Here is a 24,072-nt window from a genome sequence, read left to right as displayed (position 1 = left end):
CCCCCCAAGGAACCTTCCCACTGCTTTTGTTTGGCATTCAATAGCCTTGCATTGACTGGTCTTCATGAAAATAATGACATCTGTTCAGTATGTTGAGTGATTATTCTAATTTCTCCACATTTTCCACTGCTCTTGCAACTTGGTGCTCCGGTTTTGGTGTTCGTTCATTCCACACGCAGGTCCTTGCTAGGCTTCCGAGCCGGGTCTCCACTGTCTGTTTCTTAGATGGCATGGTTACTGTAGCTGATGTATGTCTGCTTGGAGGCCAATGCTGTGAATAGAGTCATGAGAGAGGAAGCGAGAGAGAAAAGAGAAAAAGGAAAAGATGTGGATAATTCATTAAAGGCTAATTTAACCATCTGTCAAGGGCTCATCTTCCAGTCCATTAAGGTGATTGCTTGCACAGGTTCTATTTATGCATGACTTTATCAGACCCAAGTGTCACCATAGAGTACAGGTGGAACCAATAGTGTAAGAGGGTAATTCATATGAATAGCAAGCAGTGAGTAACATGTTTTGTGGTTAGTATTAAAATACTTCCTGGGAAATGTGTTGCCAACTGTAAATTGCATATAAATGCAGATTTCCTGGATCTGATGCAAAGTCAGGCAGAGCAGGGTACAGATGTGGCTGCAGCTAGTAACTGAATATCAAAACTAATATTGGATTCCTTATCAGGATGCTGTTGTAACATGTCACCACATGGATATATACAGTACTGGAAGTGACTTTAAAATTACTTTTTTAACCAGTAATTGCAACTTGATCTAGAAGTGAAGACTATTTCATGGTAAAGTATTCTTTGCAGCTGTTATTTAGTTTAACAAACAGTATACGGTAGTATGTGATGCAATAGTACTCATTCAAATGCAAGGCTCCGTAACTACATGCAGATCTTAGATCTCTCTCTGTGCACCAAGCAAAGCATGCAGCAGTGGCACCATGTCCATAGATATAATGCCATTGAAGAAGAGCATAGAACATGTCTTTTAGAATTGTGATAACATTAGATAACATTGAGCAATAGAATACAATATGTGACTTTGTAGTACATGGTGAACATTGTATAACTCAATTACCAGATGTGAGAGATACTGTATAAAGTTGACAAAATGTTGTGGCCTGAATTTACCGATATTAGTTGTCATTCCTGAGCAAATATACATTTGAATGTGGTTTATCAGCTTTTGGATTGGCTTTGGTGTCACAGCCATGGGCAGACAACCCAGGGGAGACGGCCTTAGGGCATATCAGTGGACCGAGAGACCAGTGCTGGCAGTGTCCTAACATGCTGTAACCCAACATTACCATATGTCTCTACCTGCCATACACACACACATTTATGTGTGTGCGTATGGTGTGTGTCCTCTCTAAATATCGGCGTCATCAGCTTGCTCATCCTGCAGTGTAATCACCACACAAATCTGCCAATCTTGTCCACAACAGCATTCGCTGATTGGGTGAGTCAGAGCGGATAAATCTGAGAGGCGACTGCTGACAGCTTGGGTGGTTGGAGGGCAACAGCACTGGAGGGAAGGGATGTGTAGTGGGGGGAGAGGGAGGGTGTGGGGGGAACACTCTACATTCCACCCAGAACCTCTCCCAGAGCAGCACTGATAAATGAACCTTATTTAAATATTTATTCGCTCCGAGGCTAAGATAAAAAATAGATGGTCCAGAAAGAATTGGAGCTGGCAGATCCATCTGTCTTTGCCCTTCTACCCCCTCTTATTGTTGTTTTACAGCAATTACAGAAAAATCCTTCGTTTGTCAACATGGGAAACAAATTACAGGGGACGTGCGGCTTTCACTTGTCCCCCGCATTCAGCCCAGAATGGTGTCATCTCCCCACATCGGCTGCCATCAGGCTGTTACCACGCTCTCAGGCCATTTGCAGAACACGCCAACATTGTCTACCGACATCAGCGTCTGTGTGTCAAGGGTGTGTATGTGAGCGTGAGAACTGTCTGACACAATCCAAGGTGCTATAGCTGTGGGTGAGTTTTTGTGCAAACATAGCTTAGGCAGGCATGGGATCCAACTGAACATTAGCACAAAGTAAATGGGGTAAAAAGTGGTCAGTCATACAGAGTGATAGAGGCAAGCTGATAGAGGCTCTCCATCCGTTACCTGTGTGTCTAAAGTCTCTCACAGGGCTCCCCTCCCTCGTCACAGTCTGACACACAAGCACAAAGAGCAGCTGTTAGTCCCCTGGCTTGGGCCAGAGGGGTCATAGTATAGGTGTCAAACTGTGAAGTTGGGGAAGCATCTCTCATGGGGGCTATAATAATTTTTTCCATTTCCCAATGGCATGCCATTTTCTACCTCTTGTCATCTCCTTGTAGCATTCTCTGTGACAATCCCCATATTGAGAGTTTACATAGACACTCTGAAAAATGACACATGGCCACATCTCCTGTTTCCTACACATTCAGAGAAAGTGCAACTGGATATTTCAAATAGCACTATGATAGAGAATTCCAAACATGTTCTCAACATTGGCTTTGGTTCTCCAAAGGTGATGGGAATATTTACTGATGATACATTAGATACAGGGAAACATCATTCTGTTTGGATGAATGAGTGTGACTATCCATAAATCAAATTATTTCCCCATGATTTGGAATACATGTTTTTACAATTATGGCATTTGCTAATTCCGCCCACGGCAGCTGTGTTACTGTAGGATAGACTGAAGTGCTGGAGTAATAATCCTGCCTTCTATTGCACCAATGAAATGGCTGGAGGCTGGAGAGTTAATACACCTGGCCAGCTCTACAGTATGATGCCTGAATGTGAAGCCTTTCCTATCGATCCACATTACCCTGTTCTGTTCTTTATTTCCTGCTTGCAGACATTGCCAAGTTTTAGAGCATCAGCCAATGCTTAATGCCACACGGATTGGCACAAAAAAAATGCCCTTCCAATTCCCTGCATCCTGAAAATAACACCAGCTAATTTCCCAAAGCTGTTGAGGTGTAAAATAACAATGGCATCAATTAAGTTTACATAAAGGTGAGGATTGTTTTTCAATTTTATAGCCCGATACTTTCCCCTCGAAATTACTCAATGACATTAAGGCATAAACTCAAGGACAGAGTGTTATAAAAACGTATCCTTATTTCCTCTCTCCTCCCTGATCTCTATTCCCGTCTCGCTCCATCCCTAACCCGAGGCCCTTGGTGCTAACCTTGTGTCTCCAGGCTTTCACACAGCTCAGATTTGGCCTCTCCGTTGGGCCGGAAGCCACCCTTAGTGGGGAACTTGTTGGACATGGTGGCTGCGGTGACCACAGCCTTGAGGCTTCGCTTGCGCTTGGGCACGTTCTGCTCCGGGTGGAAAAGGACCACATAGACCTTGGGCATGTAGAGCATCCCCAGAGACACAGAGGCACTCAGGCTCACAGAGATGGTCAGAGTCGTGGTCTGGATGTACATCTGTGAAGGAGAGGGGGGAGATGGAGAAGAAAAAGAGAAACATTGTGGTAAGGTAAGATAGAAATTATCCAGTTTAAGAGGGTAAGAAGAGGGTAACCTACTCAAGATATGGTTCCCCCCGACAGCAAAGACCTTTGGCTTTGTGAAAATACAGTCTAGTACTAGTTATACATTGTTTATACAAGACTAGAACAAAAACAACTTTACTTAGACACGTACGAGTGCACTTATGTATCCTAGTAGATCTTCCAGCAATATCAAACACCCACCATCAGATGCAATAACACACATGGAGTGGACACATGCAAACTGCTCTGTTGTCAAGTGCTCTTTGCATTATTCATCAACTCCTGTTTGTGTTTTTATTGGTGTGTTTATTTGTTTGTTTATGACATGTGACTAATGGAGGAGGCCTCCCAATGAGTGACTGTACTACAGATGTCTTGCCCTCGGGTCCCGGGCTGTGGTAGAGGGGTTGGAGTCGACTCAGTGTAAAGACAGCTGTGATCTGAAAACATGGCTACATGCAAGGATCACAGAGAGACATCTTGAGAACATCAATACAATGCCTAAGAGTGTGCCTGAGAGTGCTTTTCCCATATAAATTATATTATATTCTCAATGGAATTAAATGTGTCAGATCATATAGGTCATCTGGTTGCATTGTTAGACAGTACGGCTGATTCAGTATGGTAGTAGAAAACAACAACATCAATAAAAAAAAACTGTATCCACAAAAAAGAGAGAAGATAATATGTTGAAGATTGGAAGATTGTCATCAGATAAATGTACTCTCTGTGGTGAACATATACAGTGAGGGAAAATAGTATTTGATCCCCTGCTGATTTTGTACGTTTGCCCACTGACAAAGACATGATCAGTCTATAGTTTTAATGGTAGGTTTATTTAAACAGTGAGAGACAGAATAACAACAAAAAAATCTAGAAAAACGCATGTCAAAAATGTTATAAATTGATTTGCATTTTAATGAGGGAAATAAGTATTTGACCTCTCTGCAAAACATGACTTAGTACTTGGTGGCAAAACCCTTGTTGGCAATCACAGAGGTCAGACGTTTCTTGTAGTTGGCCACCAGGTTTGCACACATCTCAGGAGGGATTTTGTTCCACTCCTCTTTTCAGATCTTCTCCAAGTCATTAAGGTTTTGAGGCTGACGTTTAGCAACTCGAACCTTCAGCTCCCTCCACAGATTTTCTATGGGATTAAGGTCTGGAGACTGGCTAGGCCACTCCAGGACCTTAATGTGCTTCTTCATGAGCCACTCCTTTGTTGCCTTGGCCGTGTGTTTTGGGTCATTGTCATGCTGGAATACCCATCCACAACCCATTTTCAATGTCCTGGCTGAGGGAAGGATGTTCTCACCCAAGATTTGACGGTACATGGCCCCGTCCATCATCCCTTTGATATATAATGTTTCCACCTCCATGTTTGACAGTGGGGATGGTGTTCTTTGGGTCATAGGCAGCATTCCTCCTCCTCCAAACACGGCGAGTTGAGTTAATGCCAAAGAGCTCAGTTTTGGTCTCATCTGACCACAACACTTGCACCCAGTTCTCCTCTGAATCATTCAGATGTTCATAGGCAAACTTCAGACGGGCCTGTATATGTGCTTTCTTGAGCAGGGGGACCTTGCGGGCGCTACAGGATTTCAGTCCTTCACGGCGTAGTGTGTTACCAATTGTTTTCTTGATGACTATGCTCCCAGCTGCCTTGAGATCATTGACAAGATCCTCCCGTGTAGTTCTGGGCTGATTCCTCACCATTCTCATGATCATTGCAACTCCACGAGGTGAGATCTTGCATTGAGCCCCAGGCCGAGGGAGATTGACAGTTATTTTGTGTTTCTTCCATTTGCGAATAATCGCACCAAGTGTTGTCACCTTCTCACCAAGCTGCTTGGCGATGGTCTTGTAGCCCATTCCAGCCTTGTGTAGGTCTACAATCTTGTCCCTGACATCCTTGGAGAGCTCTTTGGTCTTGGCCATGGTGGAGAGTTTGGAATCTGATTGATTGCTTCTGTGGACAGGTGTCTTTTATACAGATAACAAACTGAGATTAGGAGCACTCCCTTTAAGAGTGTGCTCCTAATCTCAGCTCGTTACCTGTATAAAAGACACCTGGGAGCCAGAAATCTTTCTGATTGAGAGGGGGTCAAATACTTATTTCCCTCATTAAAATGCAAATCAATTTATAACATTTGTGACATGCGTTTTTCTGGATTTTTTTGTTGTTATTCTGTCTCTCACTGTTCAAATAAACCTATCATAAAAATTATAGACTGATAATTTCTTTGTCAGTGGGCAAACGTACAAAATCAGCAGGGGATCAAATACTGTTTTCCCTCACTGTATCAGGGATATCCTCCTACAGAAATGCAAAATACTTTTCGTTAACAACTTCTTATTTTGAACATAATTCCATCTCCCTTTGGGATAGGGTTGCTGAGCTATTCCGGGACTGATGAAAGAAGTGAGCAGGGTGTAAATTGGAAACACAGCTCCCAGCCACCTCGCTAACAGATTTGCCTGAGGTGGAGACTGACATTACATTTGCAGACATCATGAGTGACTGAGTGGTATGGCAACAGGAAATAACCCGACAGGTCCTCTGTCATGAAAATGTCAACAGCTATAACTAATCTTACAATAGTTAAAGTGCTGCTTTGGCACTCTGTTTTTGCACCTCTAACTTCAGTCAGCCAATAATATAAATTTAAAGAGGTTGTGCTGCTTGCCATATGTCCCAAAGACTTAACTAAATAAAATAATGTATTACTGAATCATAACATATCTGTTCTGTATGCAGTATATGAAGCCCCTAAAGAAACGTCCTTTGAGAAGAAAGGATGCCTGAGAAAAATAAGAGTGATAGGGGGACTGAGGGGGAGTATGTAATCTCCTGAGAAGATTACACACGGCCCTAGGTGAGCCCGGCACAATATTGCTGCCCCTCCGGAGTACAGCGTGGAGTCACTCTGTGAGGGGGGCCAGGACCCCTGTCCCCGTCCATCGGCCTTGTCCAGATAGATTCGCCTTGACAAACTGATATGATCACCAATGTGCCTCATTGCCACAGCAGGAAAACTCCAGCAGGCGAAGCCATTATGTCTGTTCTAGGAGCAGAAAAACCTTTCTCTCCAAAGTGATTAGGCATCAAATCTGTGCTCCCTCCAGCCAGCTGCTATTTCAGCCCCTGCCTTTCTTTCCAGACGTGGTAAGGTAACTACATTCGCATCGTAGTATAGGTTTAAATGGTAAAAATATGAGCACCCTATTATCCTTATGAAATACCTTAGAAACAAAAGCCTTACCGTTTATGATGATCAAATTATGCATATTTGTATGGAATTGCCAGACCTGGTTGGAGTTGGGGCTGCAGCACTTGGATTGCAGGGTTGGATCAATCAAACATAATGGACTCTCACCAGCCGTGCCTTGTGCTTACTGCCTGCACCTGACTGCAGCTACAGTGCCATCCAAAGGGCCCTATCCCTGGCCCTGTGCATGCTAGCGCCTTCGTCACTGGAAGGCAGACAGTGCCAGGGACCATTAAGTGAGATGGGGGTAGTCATTGCCTCATGAAACTGGCCCTCCCTTCGAACCACCACAATTCAAATTCTCTGCATTATCCCAAGTGCCAGAAATTTATCTGGGTCCATAATATCACAGCGACAATCCTCACGCAGCGCCTTCAAACAGATAAAAACATCTAAACATTAATGCATTAATAAGATTCGCTTTTTTATATTTCTGTATTCCCATTGGCTGGGGTTTGTTAATTGCAGCGAAAATGCTCGAGATGTTAGTCATTACTTATTGCCGTTTGCGGTGGTTGAAAGCCAGCAAAAGCTTCCTTTGAAGTAAGACAAGATAAGGAATATATTTTAAGGCTATTTTGTGCTTTAATGAGCATTTATCATCTGCTTCCACAGTACAATACAGAACATACTGCATTACACCTCTTTCCCTCTTTGCTGCAGTGCCTCCCTTTTTATCAAACTTTGAAGAAACCATTGGATAGCCTTTAAAAAGCTTTTTTTTTTAAGAATACATTATGCAACTCTTATAGTTGCTCTTTAAGCTTTATGTCATGTGTATGGCCATAGCAATGTAAAGCCATGCTCTCCATTGTCTCTACATAGAAGTTAAACATCCCAGATTGGCAGAGCATGGCATATCGTCATGCATGATTAGCCCTGTTCTGACAACCCTGCCAATCAGCTGCATTGTCCTCCTTATCAAACACAGAAGAGAGCTTGGTGCTATGCCACCCTCCTTTCAACCAGGAGACAATGGCACAATTAACAGAGCCCTATCGCTACCTGCCAGTCTACTGCTGCCACCTACCACCTCCTGGGCTGACTCTACTCCTGCTGCCAGTCAACCAGGAGCAGGGGCGAACTGGTCATTTGGCATTTCGTGCAAATGCCAGATGGGCTGGTCCATTTTTTGCCCAGTGGGCCTGTCTAACTTGGGTTTTTTATGCGCAAAATGATAATGGGTTGGTGTGGTGGCCTCGAGGAAAAAAAAGGGCCGTTGTGGGGACCTCAAGGGAAAAAATTTAACAAGAGCCTTGTTATGTAACAAGACCCCTTCCAGGTGGTTGCAAGGTGACTCAATTAGAGCTAGTTGTTCACATGATTCAGAACGTATCTCTATAACCAAAACATCCACAGCAGGAGATCCAAAATACATTTGCATTTTCAATTGGAGTTCCCTGGGAGTTTGGCACTCTATATCCTCAAAAGATTGCCTACAAATCTAAATTGTGTGGGCTGATAAATTAAGGTGAAGTAATGTATCCCCAATGTACACTGTAAACAATAATCACAACCAATAGAAGGCAGGCTAGAATTTTTCGTCATGAATCTTATTCTGGAGGCAGCTCTGCAGAGTGGTCCCTAGCTAGCACAGCCACAAAGTCATAAAATCATATTTTAAACCTAACCCTAACCTTAACCCTAACCTTAACCACACTGCTTAACCTAATGCCTAACCCTAACCTTAAATTAAATTATGACTTTGCGGCTTGGCCCATCTAGCAGAAATCCCTCAGTTCTGCCTCCAGGGCAATATTCATGACAATAAATGTCAACCTGCCAATAGAAGACAGACATGCTGCCATTGCTAACCTCTGTGGGTGTACAAGACTGCAGGTCTCACTCCGATGTATCACATGTCTTGTGCTCGGACAAAACTGTCCCCCCGGGGTGTATAATTATGTTAACATGATTGTATGCTTTTCTTCGAAAATAACAGCAATTACCATGCAGCTCTCACCATCGTAAAGATGGCCACGTTTTGCTTTGTATTGCCCATTGACCTTCCTAAACAGCTTACCTCAGTAATTGGACTATTACTGTATGGGACGTTCAATGGCTGCTTTGTTTCCTACAGCGATAGTCCTCAATATAGACAGTACAGTTATGTTACCCAACGGAGGCCTAAATAAAATTGTACACATTAAGCATAATATCAAAACCTACGAATGTGTTTTATTTTTCAAGACAAGGGGGTTGTGCACCAGCTTTGCTCTGTTCTAGGAGGATCACATGCTGTTTTTTCCTTTCTGTGATTAGCTTCAATGGCATCTGCTCTAGGACAGACTTGAGAAATCCTCGGCATACACCAGTGAATTTAATTTGCTTGTCCTGGTGGTGCTCACCACTTACAAGCTAGTTTTACAAGCTAGTTCAATCGGCCAACATTGGAAAATTCCTCAAAACAGGATAGTATGAGTAATGGCTAATAACTAAATTCTTTCATAATTTATTGTTTTAAACAGATGCATAATGAAAATAAAATGTTCCTATCATAATATGACTAAAGTTCAACAACAAAACATTTAAAATGTGATTATTATGAATTAATAGGTATTGCATTTAAAAGCATCATTACCAAGAGTTAAATTGTTAAAATAAACATTTACCTTTTCTGTTGACTGTGAAGTCCCAAAGAAGATGGGTATGAAGGCCAGCCAGACGATACAGGTGGTGTACATGGTGAAGCCGATGGGCTTGGCCTCATTGAAGGTCTCTGGCACCCCCCGGGTCTTGATGGCATACACCGTACAGGTGACCATGAGCAGCATGCTGAAGCCAAGCAGGCAGATCAGAGAAAGGTCTGAGATGTCACATTTGAGCACGCCACGGGCCATGTCCGGGTTGGACGTGCGCTGGTCCTCATAGTCGATGATAGCCTGAGATGGGTCCACACCGAACCAGATGCACACCCCCAGGAGCTGCACTGAGATCAGGCTGAAGGTGATGACCAGCTGGGAGGCCGGGGAGATGAACCTGGGGGCGCTCACTGACATCTTGCCCTGCTCAAAGATGCGATAGATACGGTTGGTCTTGGTGAGCAGCGCTGCATAGCTAATACTCATCCCCAGACCTAGGAAGATCCGTCGGAGGGAACAGATTCCAACGTCAGGTGCTGAGATCATGAGGAAGGTGGTGGCGTAGCACAGGAAGATGCCTGTCAGCAGCACATAGCTGAGTTCGCGCCCTGACGCCTTCACAATAGGCGTGTCGTTGTAGCGGATGAAGGTGGCCACCACAAACATGGTGGCCATGATGCCCAGCACAGCGATGAGGACGGGGATGACGGCCCAGGGGGAGCTCCACTCCAGCTTGACGATCGGGATGGCCTCGCAGGCCGTGTGGTTCTTGTTGGGCCGCAGGTCAAAGCGGCACATCTTACAGTTGTAGGTGTCGGCCTGGTACTGGTAGCCATCACAGCGCTCACAGTGCCAACAGCAGGGGACACCCTTCACTGTTTTCTTCCTCTCCCCAGGATGACAGGGCTGGCTGCAGATAGACTGGGGTACCTGCCATGTCCCTCCAGGCCACCGCATCTCCTTAGTCTGGTGGAGAAAAGGTGAAGGAGAGGGGGAGTTATCTGACTGTCTGTGACTGTTACATAGTGTACTTTCTGAATGGATATTTTCCTTGAATAGGCCTAATGAAATTTGATTAAAACTTAGATTAACATTCGCACTTATCGAAAAGTTTATATTATGCAAATAAAACAGTAATTAAGCCTTTAACTGGCACACCCAAAAAATAAATAAATTGTTTGCGTGACTTAAACCAGCCGGTTGAGTTGCCCGATTAGAGTAAACAAATGTTGTATTGGATATTGCTTAGACTTTTTAAATAATCTAAAAAATGATACATGAATTTACATCGTCTGCTTCATTTACTAAAAATGGAAGGTAGGCCTACTTAAATGAGGACTGATATCAAATATTAATAAAATATGATAAAAAATGTGTTAAATGCATGTAAATTAATGCATTTACAGTTTATATGCTTAGATTACCAGTAGAATGACATGTACTGAATAATATTGTGAAACATCTTGAAGATAAGAGGCAGAGAGGGAATAATGATATGGATTTGAAAGGATGTTTGTATTTGCACAGATAGAAAATTCCCATTACAATATTTCTCCAGAAAATGGAATGTTCATTTCTCTACCATAAGCCGCTCCAATGTTGTTTTAGAGAATTTGGCAGTACGTCCAACCGGACTAAAAACCACAGACCACGTGTAACCATGCCAGCCCAGGACCTCTACATCTGGTTTCTTCACCTACGGGATCGTCTGAGACCAGCCACCCGGACAGCTGATGAAACTGAGGAGTATTTCTGTCTCTAATAAATCCCTTTTGTGGGATAAACTCATTCTGATTGGCTGGGCCTAGCTCCCCAGTGGGTGGGCCTGGCTCCCCAGTGGGTGGGCCTGGCTCCCAAGTGGGTGGGAGCCAGGCCCACCCATGGCTGCACCCCTGCCCAGTCATGTGAAATCCATAGATTAGGGCCTAAGGAATGTATTTCATTTGACTGATTTCCTTATATGAACTGTAACTCAGTAAAATCTTGAAATTGTTGCAAGTTGCGTTTATATTTTTGTTCAGTATATTAAGTAATCTATGAATAGCTATTCATTCATCCATTAATGGCACGATAAAGTGATATTTCTCCATTTCTATTTTAGATTTAAGATTATAAAACAAAATTATAGTGTTTATTGACCCATTAATGAAGAGCTGAAGAGGTGTCATTTCAGAATGAGGGCTGCTGTAGCTCTGCTGGTGTTGCTGTTCTGTCTGTCGAGGGCATGAGCTCAGGAAAGGAGGAGAGTGGAGGGGTCAGAGAATGACATCATTCAACAGAGTGACAATGACGAGGTAGAGAGCAGGGTGAGAGATTCAGATTAAGAGCCCAAGGCTGGCAAGGCCACCACACACACACCTGCAGTACACTCGTCTGGGTGCAGATGTAGATCTTCATTTTAACATTCTGTTGCAGGATAACTTTCCTGCAATGCAGGAAATTAAAAACTTGTAGTGTATTTGAGGTTTAAAAAGGCTTCTGAAGTTTGTAATTTCCCCTTTTGAAATTTCTGACTTGATTTTGTATCACCCCCTACAAACATGTCCATTAATTATAATCCACATAATAATTCAAATTTCCTGTTGGTGCAGGATTATTTTCCTGCTAACTCAAATTAAGATCTGTAGCTAACTTGATTATTTTTGTAAAAAGCTGAGGGATGGGCCTGTAGAAATGTTATCACTCTCAAATTCATAGACAGAGGTGTGGCTGCAAGGACTGACCATCCATTATATTAAAATGATAGTTTTAACCATGTTTTGAGTGTTTGTTTACATTTACATTGTTTTCAAACATTGGAGGGAAAAAGGCTTTTATTTTGGGTTATGATGGGGTATGAGCTCATGAGGCATTTATAAATTATACTCTTTAAGAGTCAATGGGTATATATAATTAATGTATAAGTAAAAAAAAAATGGATACAGAAACTAAGGATTCTAGCTTTAAATTAACCCTATTCCTTTTAAACCCAAGTGACATTGAGATTAACTTTATAATTTAAACCTAAACTATGACCTGACCCAGTATTACTGTCCCCCAGTGGCAAGAAGTAACATCCCAAAAAACCACACAAAATCAATACAACACAAATGGGTCCTAGCCTCCCACACATGTTTTCTGTCCCTAACACTAAAACTACAATCTAAACAAAATAATATAAAAAACGAAATAGACAGATTCTTTTTTATAAATAAAACAAAATGAAAATGAGCAAATCAGGTCTAAAAACTAACTGAAACTAAAAGTAATAATAGCAAAAAACTAATAATAAAAAAAACTAATATCAAAACACAAAACTATAATAACCTTGCTAGGTATTGTGGCTACTCCCTCCCTCCCTATCAAAACATTTTACTAGCTGTCAAATCCTTTTTTCTTCTGTCCTTGTTTCCTTCATTCCTTACCTCCCTCTCAAAGCACTTTTTCTTCACAGAAGAAAAAAGGATTTGACAGCTAGTAAAATGTTTTGATAGGAATGAAGGAAACAAGGAAGGAAGAAGCAAGGATTTGACGGCTTGTGGGTGGGTGGGCAAAATGCAATATAACCATAAAGAATACAGAATCATTTATTAAATGGGCCTTTTCCCATAATGATAACTCAATCAGGGGACCCCTCCTCAGTGCTGAACAGTTCTGAATCTGCTAATTACATGGAAAAGGGGGACCTGAACAGTAATATTAGATCAGCAATGCTACTCTGAGACACCTAGATCTTCCCTAAATTTTAGGTGTGTGATTGAGTACATGGCAGGAATGCAGGGAGGGGAAGGGGGCGGGGAGAGGAGTGTACTGCAGGGGTGTGTGTGGTGGCCTGGCCAGTCAGTTGTGGGTCGTCTCTGTATCCTCAGGCCTTTGGCTCTTAATCTGAATCTCTCACCCTGCTCTCTACCTCTTCATTGTCACTCTGTTGAATGATGTCATTCTCTGACCCCTCCACTCTCCTCCTTTCCTGTGCTCATGCCCTCGACAGACAGAACAACAACACCAGCAGAGCTACAGCAGCCCTCATTCTGAAATGACACCTCTTCAGAAATGATGTAGTTTACTATGTTCAGATTACCAATGGTTAACTAGGGATCTAGGATATATAAATTAGCTAGCCATTTACATTAACAGCAGTTCATCAATAGGTCAATAAAACTATACTTTTTGTGACTATTTTATAATCTTAAATCTAAAATAGAAATGGAGAAATATCACTTTCTTGTTATTAATATATTAATTAATAGCTATTAATAGATGACTTAATAGATAGTAAATGAATTGAATGAATTTAGAAGGGTAAACTCTTTTGAAGGGACAAGAAGTGTTGGCTTTGCATTAGGTCAATGACCGGCATTCAGGAATACAATTGGCCAAAATGTAGACGTACCCACTGCCTGTTAAAGTTAACACTGATCACATTGTGTGGCCGCAACTATCTTGTTTATGTTTTTGAATATTAAAAATAAATATTACATATGCATGAGGGCACAATTCAATTAACTTTTAGTGGATTAGAATAAATCCAAAAACTCTCAAAACCAAAAACACGAGGAGGGTGGGATGAAAGATATCTGTTTTTAAGGACCATTAAAAAAATAAAATAAAATAAATCACAAAGTCATTGCTTTGAAAGCTGTTCTTATCTGAAAGCATAGAATACAGCCTTCTTCATAGATTATACACTAGATGACCAAATGTATGTGGACACCTGCTCGTCAAACATCTCATTCCAACATTAATATGGAGTTGGTTCCCCCATTGCTGCTATAACAGCCTCCACTCTTCTGGGAAGGCTTTCCACTAGATGTTGGAACATTGCTTTGGGGACTTGCTTCCATTCAGTCACAAGAGAATGAGTGAGGTCGGGCACTGATGTTGGGCGATTAGGCCTGGCTCGCAGTCGGTGTTCCAATTCATCCCAAAGGTGTTCGATAGGGTTGAGGTCAGGGCTCTGTGCAGGCCAGTCAAGTTCTTCCAGACCGATCTCGACTAACCATTTCTGCACAGAATCGTCTAGTATACTGTAGCGTTAAGATTTCACTTCACTGGAACTAAGGGGCCTAGCCCGAACCATGAAAAACAGCCCCAGACCATTATTCCTCCTCCACCACTATGCATTCGGGCAGGTAGCGTTCTCCTGGCATCCGCCAAACCCAGATTCATCTGTCGGACTGCCAGATGGTGAAGTGTGATTCATCACTCCAGAGAACACGTTTGTGCATGGTGATCTTAGGCTTGTGTGTGGCTGCTCGGCCATGGAAACCCATTTCATGAAGCTCCCGACAAACCGTTCTTGTGCTGACGTTGCTTCCAGAAGGAGTTTGGAACTCGGTAGTGAGTGTTGCAACCGACGAAAGACGATTTTTATGCGCTGCACGCTTCAGCACTTAACGGTCCCGTTCTGTGAGCTTGTGTGGCCTACCACTTCGCGGCTGAGCCGTTGTTGCTGCTAGATGTTTCCACTTCACAGTAACAGCACTTACAGTTGACCGGGGCAGCTCTAGCAGGGCAGAAATTTGACGAACTGACTTGTTGGAAAGGTGGCATCCTATGACGGTGCCACGTTGAAAGTCACTGAGCTCTTCAGTAAGGCCATTCTACTGCCAATGTTTGTCTATGGAGATTGCATGGCAGTTTGCTCGATTTTATACACCTGTCAGCAACGGGTGTTGCTGAAATAGCTGAATCCACTAATTTAAAGAGGTGTCCATATACTTTTGTATATAATGTAACTCAGCAGGAAACTGCATACGGTATCTGTCCTCTTCTCAGCCACATAAGCCTTGCTTAAAAGGCACTTTCCACCTAATTAGGTAGAATGAGCAAATGTGGTAATATGGTAACGCTTACATAATTTAATACCGCATACCACTCTTGTCCTTTTGCCATTAGTTTGTTTATTACCATATGTTTTGGATGCCTGAAGGTTACCTGAAATGGCCTGGTTTAGAATCTGAATCAGCTAAGTAAACAGTCTCTGAATGGCAACACGGTTGTTAGCGTTTTGTGAATATTACTATCGCTATCCTTGGGCCTGCATTTCGCAACAGCTAGGGGGGAATCTATGAAAATTGTAAAACTGGAATGGGTGTGCAACAGTGACCCCACAGTAGGCTCCTGATATCTACTGCCCTATTGTGAAATAGATAAGTCCCAGGTCCTGCATGACTTAGATGGTAAAGCAACCCAACTCAAGGCAAGGTGCATAGACTGCTATGGATACAGTAATGAATAATACATTCATATCATGGTTTAATATGACGTGTTTTTAGCCAGTGCATCTTTTTTCACCAAATAATATGCTGTACTGTATAAACCTTTCTGTACTGTATAAATTATGTCTTGTTCTATGTTGTTATTGTCTATATTGTAATTGTTTTTAATAACCTGCCCAGGGACTGCGGTTGAAAATTAGCCGGCTGGCTAAAACCGGCACTTTTACTGAAACGTTGATTAATGTGCACTGTCCCTGTAAAAATAAACTTAAACTCAAAAAAATAAACTTAAACTCAAACCTTCACAGACACTATTTCTAACTGCATACGTTATTTATTTGGATTTACATTACTGAAAACCTTGACGGGTGCCATGCAATAAACAAGTGGAAGTCATAGTGAGAGAAATATCCATACATCTAAATGGAGCTGGTCTGCCCAGTGGCCGATGATCTTGTACTCTGTGGTGTTGTGATTTATCTGGTACTGATAGATCTCATAGCGACCAGGGGCATCTCCGTTCACATTGAAGATCACTGGAGTGCCAGCAATTCCTGCAGAAGAATGAAAAGGGACATTTTTGTTAATAAAATCCACATTCTTTGTACACAATATGAAACTACAGTGGGGAAAAAAAGTATTTAGTCAGCCACCAATTGTGCAAGTTCTCCCACTTAAAAAGATGAGAGAGGCCTGTAATTTTCATCATAGGTACACGTCAACTATGACAGACAAAATGAGATTTTCTTTTCCAGAAAATCACATTGTAGGATTTTTAATGAATTTATTTGCAAATTATGGTGGAAAATAAGTATTTGGTCAATAACAAAAGTTTCTCAATACTTTGTTATATACCCTTTGTTGGCAATGACACAGGTCAAACGTTTTCTGTAAGTCTTCACAAGGTTTTCACACACTGTTGCTGGTATTTTGGCCCATTCCTCCATGCAGATCTCCTCTAGAGCAGTGATGTTTTGGGGCTGTCGCTGGGCAACACGGACTTTCAACTCCCTCCAAAGATTTTCTATGGGGTTGAGATCTGGAGACTGGCTAGGCCACTCCAGGACCTTGAAATGCTTCTTACGAAGCCACTCCTTCGTTGCCCGGGCGGTGTGTTTGTGATCATTGTCATGCTGAAAGACCCAGCCACGTTTCATCTTCAATGCCCTTGCTGATGGAAGGAGGTTTTCACTCAAAATCTCACGATACATGGCCCCATTCATTCTTTCCTTTACACGGATCAGTCGTCCTGGTCCCTTTGCAGAAAAACAGCCCCAAAGCATGATGTTTCCACCCCCATGCTTCACAGTAGGTATGGTGTTCTTTGGATGCAACTCAGCATTCTTTGTCCTCTAAACACTACGAGTTGAGTTTTTACCAAAAAGTTCTATTTTGGTTTCATCTGACCATATGACATTCTCCCAATCCTCTTCTGGATCATCCAAATGCACTTCAGACGGGCCTGGACATGTACTGGCTTAAGCAGGGGGACACGTCTGGCACTGCAGGATTTGAGTCCCTGGTGGCGTAGTGTGTTACTGATGGTAGGCTTTGTTACTTTGGTCCCAGCTCTCTGCAGGTCATTCACTAGGTCCCCCCGTGTGGTTCTGGGATTTTTGCTCACCGTTCTTGTGATCATTTTGACCCCACGGGGTGAGATCTTGCGTGGAGCCCCAGATCGAGGGAGATTATCAGTGGGCTTGTATGTCTTCCATTTCCTAATAATTGCTCCCACAGTTGATTTCTTCAAACCAAGCTGCTTACCTATTGCAGATTCAGTCTTCCCAGCCTGGTGCAGGTCTGCAATTTTGTTTCTGGTGTCCTTTGACAGCTCTTTGGTCTTGGCCATAGTGGAGTTTGGAGTGTGACTGTTTGAGGTTGTGGACAGGTGTCTTTCATACTGATAACAAGTTCAAACAGGTGCCATTAATACAGGTAACGAGTGGAGGACAGAGGAGCCTCTTAAAGAAGAAATTACAGGTCTGTGAGAGCCAGAAATCTTGCTTGTTTGTAGGTGACCAAATACTTATTCTCCACCATAATTTGCAAATAAATTCATTTAAAATCCTTTCTCATTTTGTCTGTCATAGTTGACGTGTACCTATGATGAAAATTACAGGCCTCTCTCATCTTTTTAAGTGGGAGAACTTGCACAATTGGTGGCTGACTAAATACTTTTTTCCCCCACTGTATAACAACCTTGGCATGAACATCCAAATGTACAGAATAGTTATTAAACATTTCATCAGAAACACTGGAAGGTAGAGGGTCGTTTCATTATCTGAAATTATGTAATGAAGTATTTGTTTATTCATGAAAATCTTTCCTTGGTCTTTTTTTTCATCATATGCTTTGTGTGATTAGTGTTACATGAGGTCTAAACTTCTGGGGCATGAGTCCTCTACCATACTGTTAGAAATGAGGGGAGTAAAATGGATGCTGACAGCCATGTGGGACTTTCCCCCTGGGTGTCGGACCAGAGCTCATGTCTGTGCCCATTCTCATGTTATTTCACTCTCTTTCATTCTGCTTGTTGTTTTGTTTTTCCCCCAAAGTCCCCTCTGAGAACTGTCTAATGACAGCATGGGGCCTGATTACTACAGTAAGGTTCCCCCCCCCCCCCCCCCCCCCCACAACTCTTCCTCTCTGTGTGTGCCTGCCTGGTCCTGGACCTGAGCAAGCTCACAAACCCCTCTCAAACTCCTCACTGTGTAAAATGAGGGGTGTGGGGATCCTGTGATTTTCTGTTGGGAGCCGAGAGTAGAGCACTGCAGCCAGCTGCCCCATATTAGTGTGGCTGTGGAAAGATGTGCGAGAGTAGACCATAGAGAGTTTGGCTGTGGATAGATGTGAATAAAGGGAGAAGGCCATAGAGAGTATCTCTCTCTCTTTCTCTTTCATTCTCTCTCTCCTTCCCACATCACATTCCCCCGAGCCCTTTGAAATATGGTTGCAGCTCACTTTGGTGGCACTTGACATCACACACTCCAAAACTTCAAAGCAATACACATAGGTGTGCTTGCAAGTCAGATCTCAGATCCGTGCGGTGAAGGTTAGTGGGTAAGAAAGCTTAGATTTTAAAAGGTGAGTTGAAGTGCAAGATGGTTCATTTTAGTGCTGACTTACTGTATAAATGCAATATGGGCCTAGAGTGGATAGTGGATATTTTTTTGTGCTTCAGAACATCATAGAAGTATCCCTTATGGGGAACCGCTGTCAAACGTTTTCTCTGTAGCCAAGCATATTATCTAATCTATAGGGAATGAGTTCTCGTAGAAGAGTTGGTCATCCCACTTTCAAAGAGATACACCCACACTGAACACATCCAGTTTATAATCATGTTTCTCATCGCTAAGAATGTGACCCATACATTCTCTCTGCTCCACTCACTATCTACTCAAGTCAAAAGGTCTCTCTACATCTAAAGAGAATTGCTTCCAAGGGGGCAATGTCCACAAGTGAAATGGTGTCACCCATGAAGAGCATATCAAAGGCCAATATTCTCAGTTTGCAAACTTAAGTTGTTGTCTTGCGTGAGATATGAGAATGCTTTGCAGCCTCCACTGTATACATTTTTCACAAAAATAAAACTACTCCAATTGTATTCATATACAAGTCACTTTTCATAGCGTTTTGATGAAGTACTGTGTGAATCATTGAAAATGTATGAATTAGAAAGGTTTATCCAGTGCCAGATAAAAATGGCAACCTTTAAAAGTCATTAATTAAAGAAGCTGATGGAAAATAGACTGGCATTGGCACACTTTACCTATTCAAGAAGATTTCATGGGCATTTGATGAATCAAAGAAGACTTTTAGGGTGTCAACTTTCTATATCATTTTGTATTTTATCTCAGAGGTTATTGCTCTACTGTAGTTTTGTTAAATCCGGCTCTTATCGAATGTGTGAATACTGGCATTATATGGTTGAATTCTGAGGCCAGGTCATCTGATGCAGCATTCCATCACTCTCCTTCTTGGTAAAATAGCCCTTACACAGCCTGGAGGTGTGTTGAGTCATTGTCCTGTTGAAAAACAAGTGATAGTCCCACTAAGTGCAAACCAGATGGGATGGAGTATCGCTGCAGAATGCTGTGGTAGCCATGCTGGTTAAGTGTGCCTTGAATTCTAAATAAATCACAGACAGTGTCACCAGCAAAGCACACCCACACCATCACACCTCCTCCTCCATGCTTCACGGTAGGAACCACTCATGCAGAGATCATCCGTTCACCTACTCTGCGTCTCACAAAGACACGGCGGTTGGAAACAAAAATCTCAAATTTGGACCAAAGGACAGATTTCCACCGGTGTAATGTCCATTGCTCGTGTTTCTTGGCCCAAGCAAGTCTCTTCTTATTATTGGTGTCCTTTAGTAGTGGTTTCTTTGCAGCAATTCGACCATGAAGGCCTGATTCACGTAGTATCCTCTGAACAGTTGATGTTGAGATGTGTCTGTGACTTGAACTCTGTGAAGCATTTATTTGGGCTGCAATTTCTGAGGCTGGTAACTCTAATTAACTTATCCTCTGCAGCAGAGGTAACTCTGGGTCTTCCTTTCCTGTGGTGGTCCTCATGAAAGCCAGTTTCATGAGGATGGTGTTTGCGACTGCACTTGAAGAAACTTTCAAAGTTCTTGAAATGTTCCGTATTGACTGACCTTCATGTCTTAAAATGATTGACTGTTGTTTCTTTTTGCCTATTTGAGCTGTTCTTGCCCCCCCCCCCCCCCCTTGTCACAACACAACTGATTAGCTCAAACGAGATAAGAAGGAAAGAAATTCCACAAATTAACTTTTAACAAGGCACACTTGTTAATTGAAATGCATTCCAGGTGACTACCTCATGAAGCTGGTTGAGAGAATGCCAAGAGTGTGCAAAGCTGTCATCAAGGCAAAGGGTGGCTACTTTGAAGAATCTCAAATCTAAAATATATTTTGATTTGTTTAACACTTTTTTGGTTACTACATGACTCCATATGTGTTATTTCATAGTTTTGATGTCTTCACTATTATTCTACAATGTAGAAAATAGTAAAAATAAAGGAAACCCCTTGAATGAGTAGGAGTGTCCAAACCTTTGACTTGTACTGTATATATGATTATACTCTATCTGTAACAACTCCACGAAACATCCTCTCTGTCACTGCTGCAGCATCCTCAACCAAACTAACAGTGAAGATACACAACTACCACAATCTTCTACATTTCCCTGTAAATGCAACAGTAGGCTTTGGAAACGCAGGGATTCAGTGGTGACGCTGACACGCTATAATTTACAACCACTTTAAATGGAGGCCCAGCCTTTTTTGGTTATTAGTCAGCCAATGCTGTGGCTGATTGTTCTGTCAGCCTCTCCCTGTCATTTCTTTGTGACACCGAACTCAAAAAGAAGGCTGCATTGATTTCCAAGCTGTATTTTACCCTACCCTCACGGTTTGTTATTGCACATAATTTTGTTAGTTGCCTGGCAGGGAGGATGGCATTTGGCGTTTATGCTTCCCCACTCAGTAATTAAAATTTCATATGCAGGCAGTTGCAACTGTTAACTAGCTTTACAAATCGGCAAGTTCATATGTGCCAGGTCCCTCTTGACTTGAAGGTTTGCTTATGTCTACTCACTAAGGAAAAGTATCCATTGTTTGTTGAAGAACACAGAAGTAGATTGTATTTTTCTAGCTGAACTAACAATCTCAGCCATCCTACAATCACAAAAATGTTAACAGTTCTATGCTTTTAATTAAAGCAAAGCCGTTGGGTTTTAGTGTAATGGATATGGGTATTTTGAGCTTTTTATCTCTAACCTCGCTTTCATTGAACCAAGGGACTTCACGATGTAAGCTATCCTATCCCCTGAATATTATACAATTTAACCAGTGCAGCAGAAGCATTGTTTCTGAAAAAAACAGAGAATGTGGTGGTAGGACTAACATCAACAAGAATCAACCTCCTCAACAATATCAGGAATGGCCTCCTTTCCTCTAGTCAGCATGGGTATTTCCAGGTCCCAGACAGAATACACTGGGATCACGTTAACACCTCCTGTTGTTTTCCTTCAAATATTTGAAATTGTACATTCTAATGTACAGTAAGACTTTTGAAAGCAATACATCCTTTCGGTAATGTGTTTTTGTCAGAGAGTTTTTGTTCATCTTAGGTTTAACCGCAATACTTTTGAGTTTTATTACTGAGAAGTTTTCCAGTAATTCAAGTAAAGGCCATTGTCGTAGGGACCGGATGTTGGAGCAGCCTTAAGGGCAGTAAGTAACAGGAGGCAGCAGGATCCGGTGAAAAATAGTGTCCAGTTTATTAACAGTGAAAGGTGGTTCCTGGTGAATGACGAAATCCAATGAATACATAATCTACAAAGGTATTTACAAAATGAACACTCTCAAAATACAGGTTTGAATCTAAATCGAAAACATAAGCCTCAATCAGGCCTACCATGCCAAACCAAAAATATCAAGTTGGGGTATACCAGGCTATGGAAAGCCTCCCCACACAGCTCACATACCAGAGCTAGAACATAACTCCCCAGCTCACAGGTTGAACTAACAGGTACTGTACCTTTATACCTATGGCCACTCCCTATGGATCATACCATTAACCATGGAGCTCTTTACCCAAATACGGCATATTAAATCATGTAACAGACATCTTCATTATACCCACATTTACATATTTCATTTAAATAATCATCTTAAACACTCCTGGCTTATCCTCAAAGCGGAAATACTTTCCATTAAAGAATACACATTTCATAACAATAGTTCTGCAGGCCAACATATTACTTATGGAACCACACACCCGCCCATTACACACAGACATGAGACAAGACATGGATTTCCGAGATACGTGAACTTCAGACACGTTACAATATGGAAATAAATAAACGTCTTTCTTGTCAGTGTAGCAAGTGTTCATGTGCACCTGAACATCACATCCAGCTTGGAGAATTGCAAAATGGTAAATTACTGCATTTACAGTGCCTTCGGAAAGTATTCAGACCCCTTGACTTTTTCCACATTTTGTTAGGTAACAGCCTTATTCTAAAATTGATTACATTGTTTTTTCCCCTCATCAATCTACACACAATACCCCATAATGACAAATATAAATATCAATATCACATTCACGTAGGTATTCAGACCATTTACTCAGTACTTTGTTGAAGCACCTTTGGCAGCAATTACAACCTTGTGTCTTCTTGGGTATGACGCTACAAGCTTGGCACACCTGTATTTGGGGAGTTTCTCCCATTCTTCCCTGCAGATCCTCTCAAGCTCTGTCAGGTTGGAAGGGGAGCGTAGCTGCACAGCTATTTTCAGGTCTCTCCAGAGATGTTTGATCGGGTTCAAGTCCAGGCTTTGGCTGGGCCACTCAAGGATATTCAGAGACTTGTCCCAAAGCCACTCCTGTGTTGTCCTGGCTATGTACTTATGGTTGTTGTCCTGTTGGAAGGTGAACCTTCACCCCAGTCTGAGGTCCTGAGCACTCTAGAGCAGGTTTTTATCAAGGATCTCTCTGTGCATTGCTCCGTTCATCTTTGCCTCGATCCTGACTAGTCCATGCTTCTGAAAAACACCCCCACAGCATGATGCTGCCATCACCATGCTTCACCGTAGGGATAGTGCCAGGTTTCCTCCAGAAGTGACGCTTGGCATTCAGGCCAAAGACTTGAATCTTTGTTTCATCAGGCCAGAGAATCTTGTTTCTCATGGTCTGAGAGTCTTTAGGTGCCTTTTGGCAAACTCCAAGCGGGCTGTCATGTGCCTTTTGCTGCTGCAGACATTTTTTGGTACCCTTCCCCAGATCTGTGCCTCGACACAATCTTGTGTTGGAGCTCTACGGACAATTCCTTCAACCTCATGGCTTGGTTTTTGCTCTGACATGCACTGTCAACTGTGGGACCTTATATAGACAGGTGTGTGCCTTTCCAAAACATGTCCAATCAATTGAATTTACCACAGGTGGACTCCAATCAAGTTGTAGAAACATCTCAAGGATGAGATGACTAAAATGAGCAATGGAAACAGGATGCACCTGAGCTCAATTTCGAGTCTCATAGCATAGGGTCTGAATACTTATGTATGTAAGGTATTTCTGTTTTTTATTTTTAATGCAAAAATCTAAAAACCTGTTTTCACTTTGTCATTATTGGGTATTGTGTGTAGATTGCAGAGGATTTGTTTTATTTAATCCATTTTAGAATAAGGCTGTAATGTAACAAAATTTGGAAAAAGTCAAGGGGTCTGAATACTTTCCGAAGGCACTGTAAATCTGAAATGCGTCACAATGCAACTCGACCAAACATCTCCTCGACACATAATTAACCTTGCGCACAGTAAATGCCCATGATACTGGCAAAAGAACAACAGTATATACATTTAGGATACATTAATTACTATATATATGGGGAAAAATGAAGGCGCTAAACAATTTATAAGGGGAATTAAATCATGCGCGTTCATGACGAGAGCTACTGAGTCAGCTTTGTCACAGGCATTCAAGTCCTTT

The 24,072-nt window shown here is 42.2% G+C and overlaps 1 protein-coding gene across 1 annotated transcript in view; it reads right to left on the bottom strand.

Annotated features, from left to right (window-relative positions):
- Nucleotides 1-221: 221 nt before the first annotated feature.
- The window catches only part of LOC311150218 (metabotropic glutamate receptor 4-like), a gene marked incomplete at both ends in the record, with an annotated part of 241,438 nt that continues 217,587 nt past the window's right edge, over nucleotides 222-24,072 (bottom strand). Inside the window, 4 exons of the mRNA XM_084187584.1 lie at nucleotides 222-271; nucleotides 3,191-3,437; nucleotides 9,387-10,322; nucleotides 15,974-16,110. Of these exons, the coding sequence (XP_084043710.1) occupies nucleotides 222-271; nucleotides 3,191-3,437; nucleotides 9,387-10,322; nucleotides 15,974-16,110 (1,370 nt within the window). The remainder of the gene's footprint in view (nucleotides 272-3,190; nucleotides 3,438-9,386; nucleotides 10,323-15,973; nucleotides 16,111-24,072) is intronic.

Source organism: Coregonus lavaretus (assembly GCF_964263955.1).
Source record: "Coregonus lavaretus genome assembly, chromosome: 22".
NCBI classification, from domain to species: Eukaryota; Metazoa; Chordata; class Actinopteri; order Salmoniformes; family Salmonidae; genus Coregonus; species Coregonus lavaretus.
The sequence above is the reverse complement of the archived record's forward strand: the minus strand, read 5'-3'. Positions and strand labels throughout refer to the sequence as shown.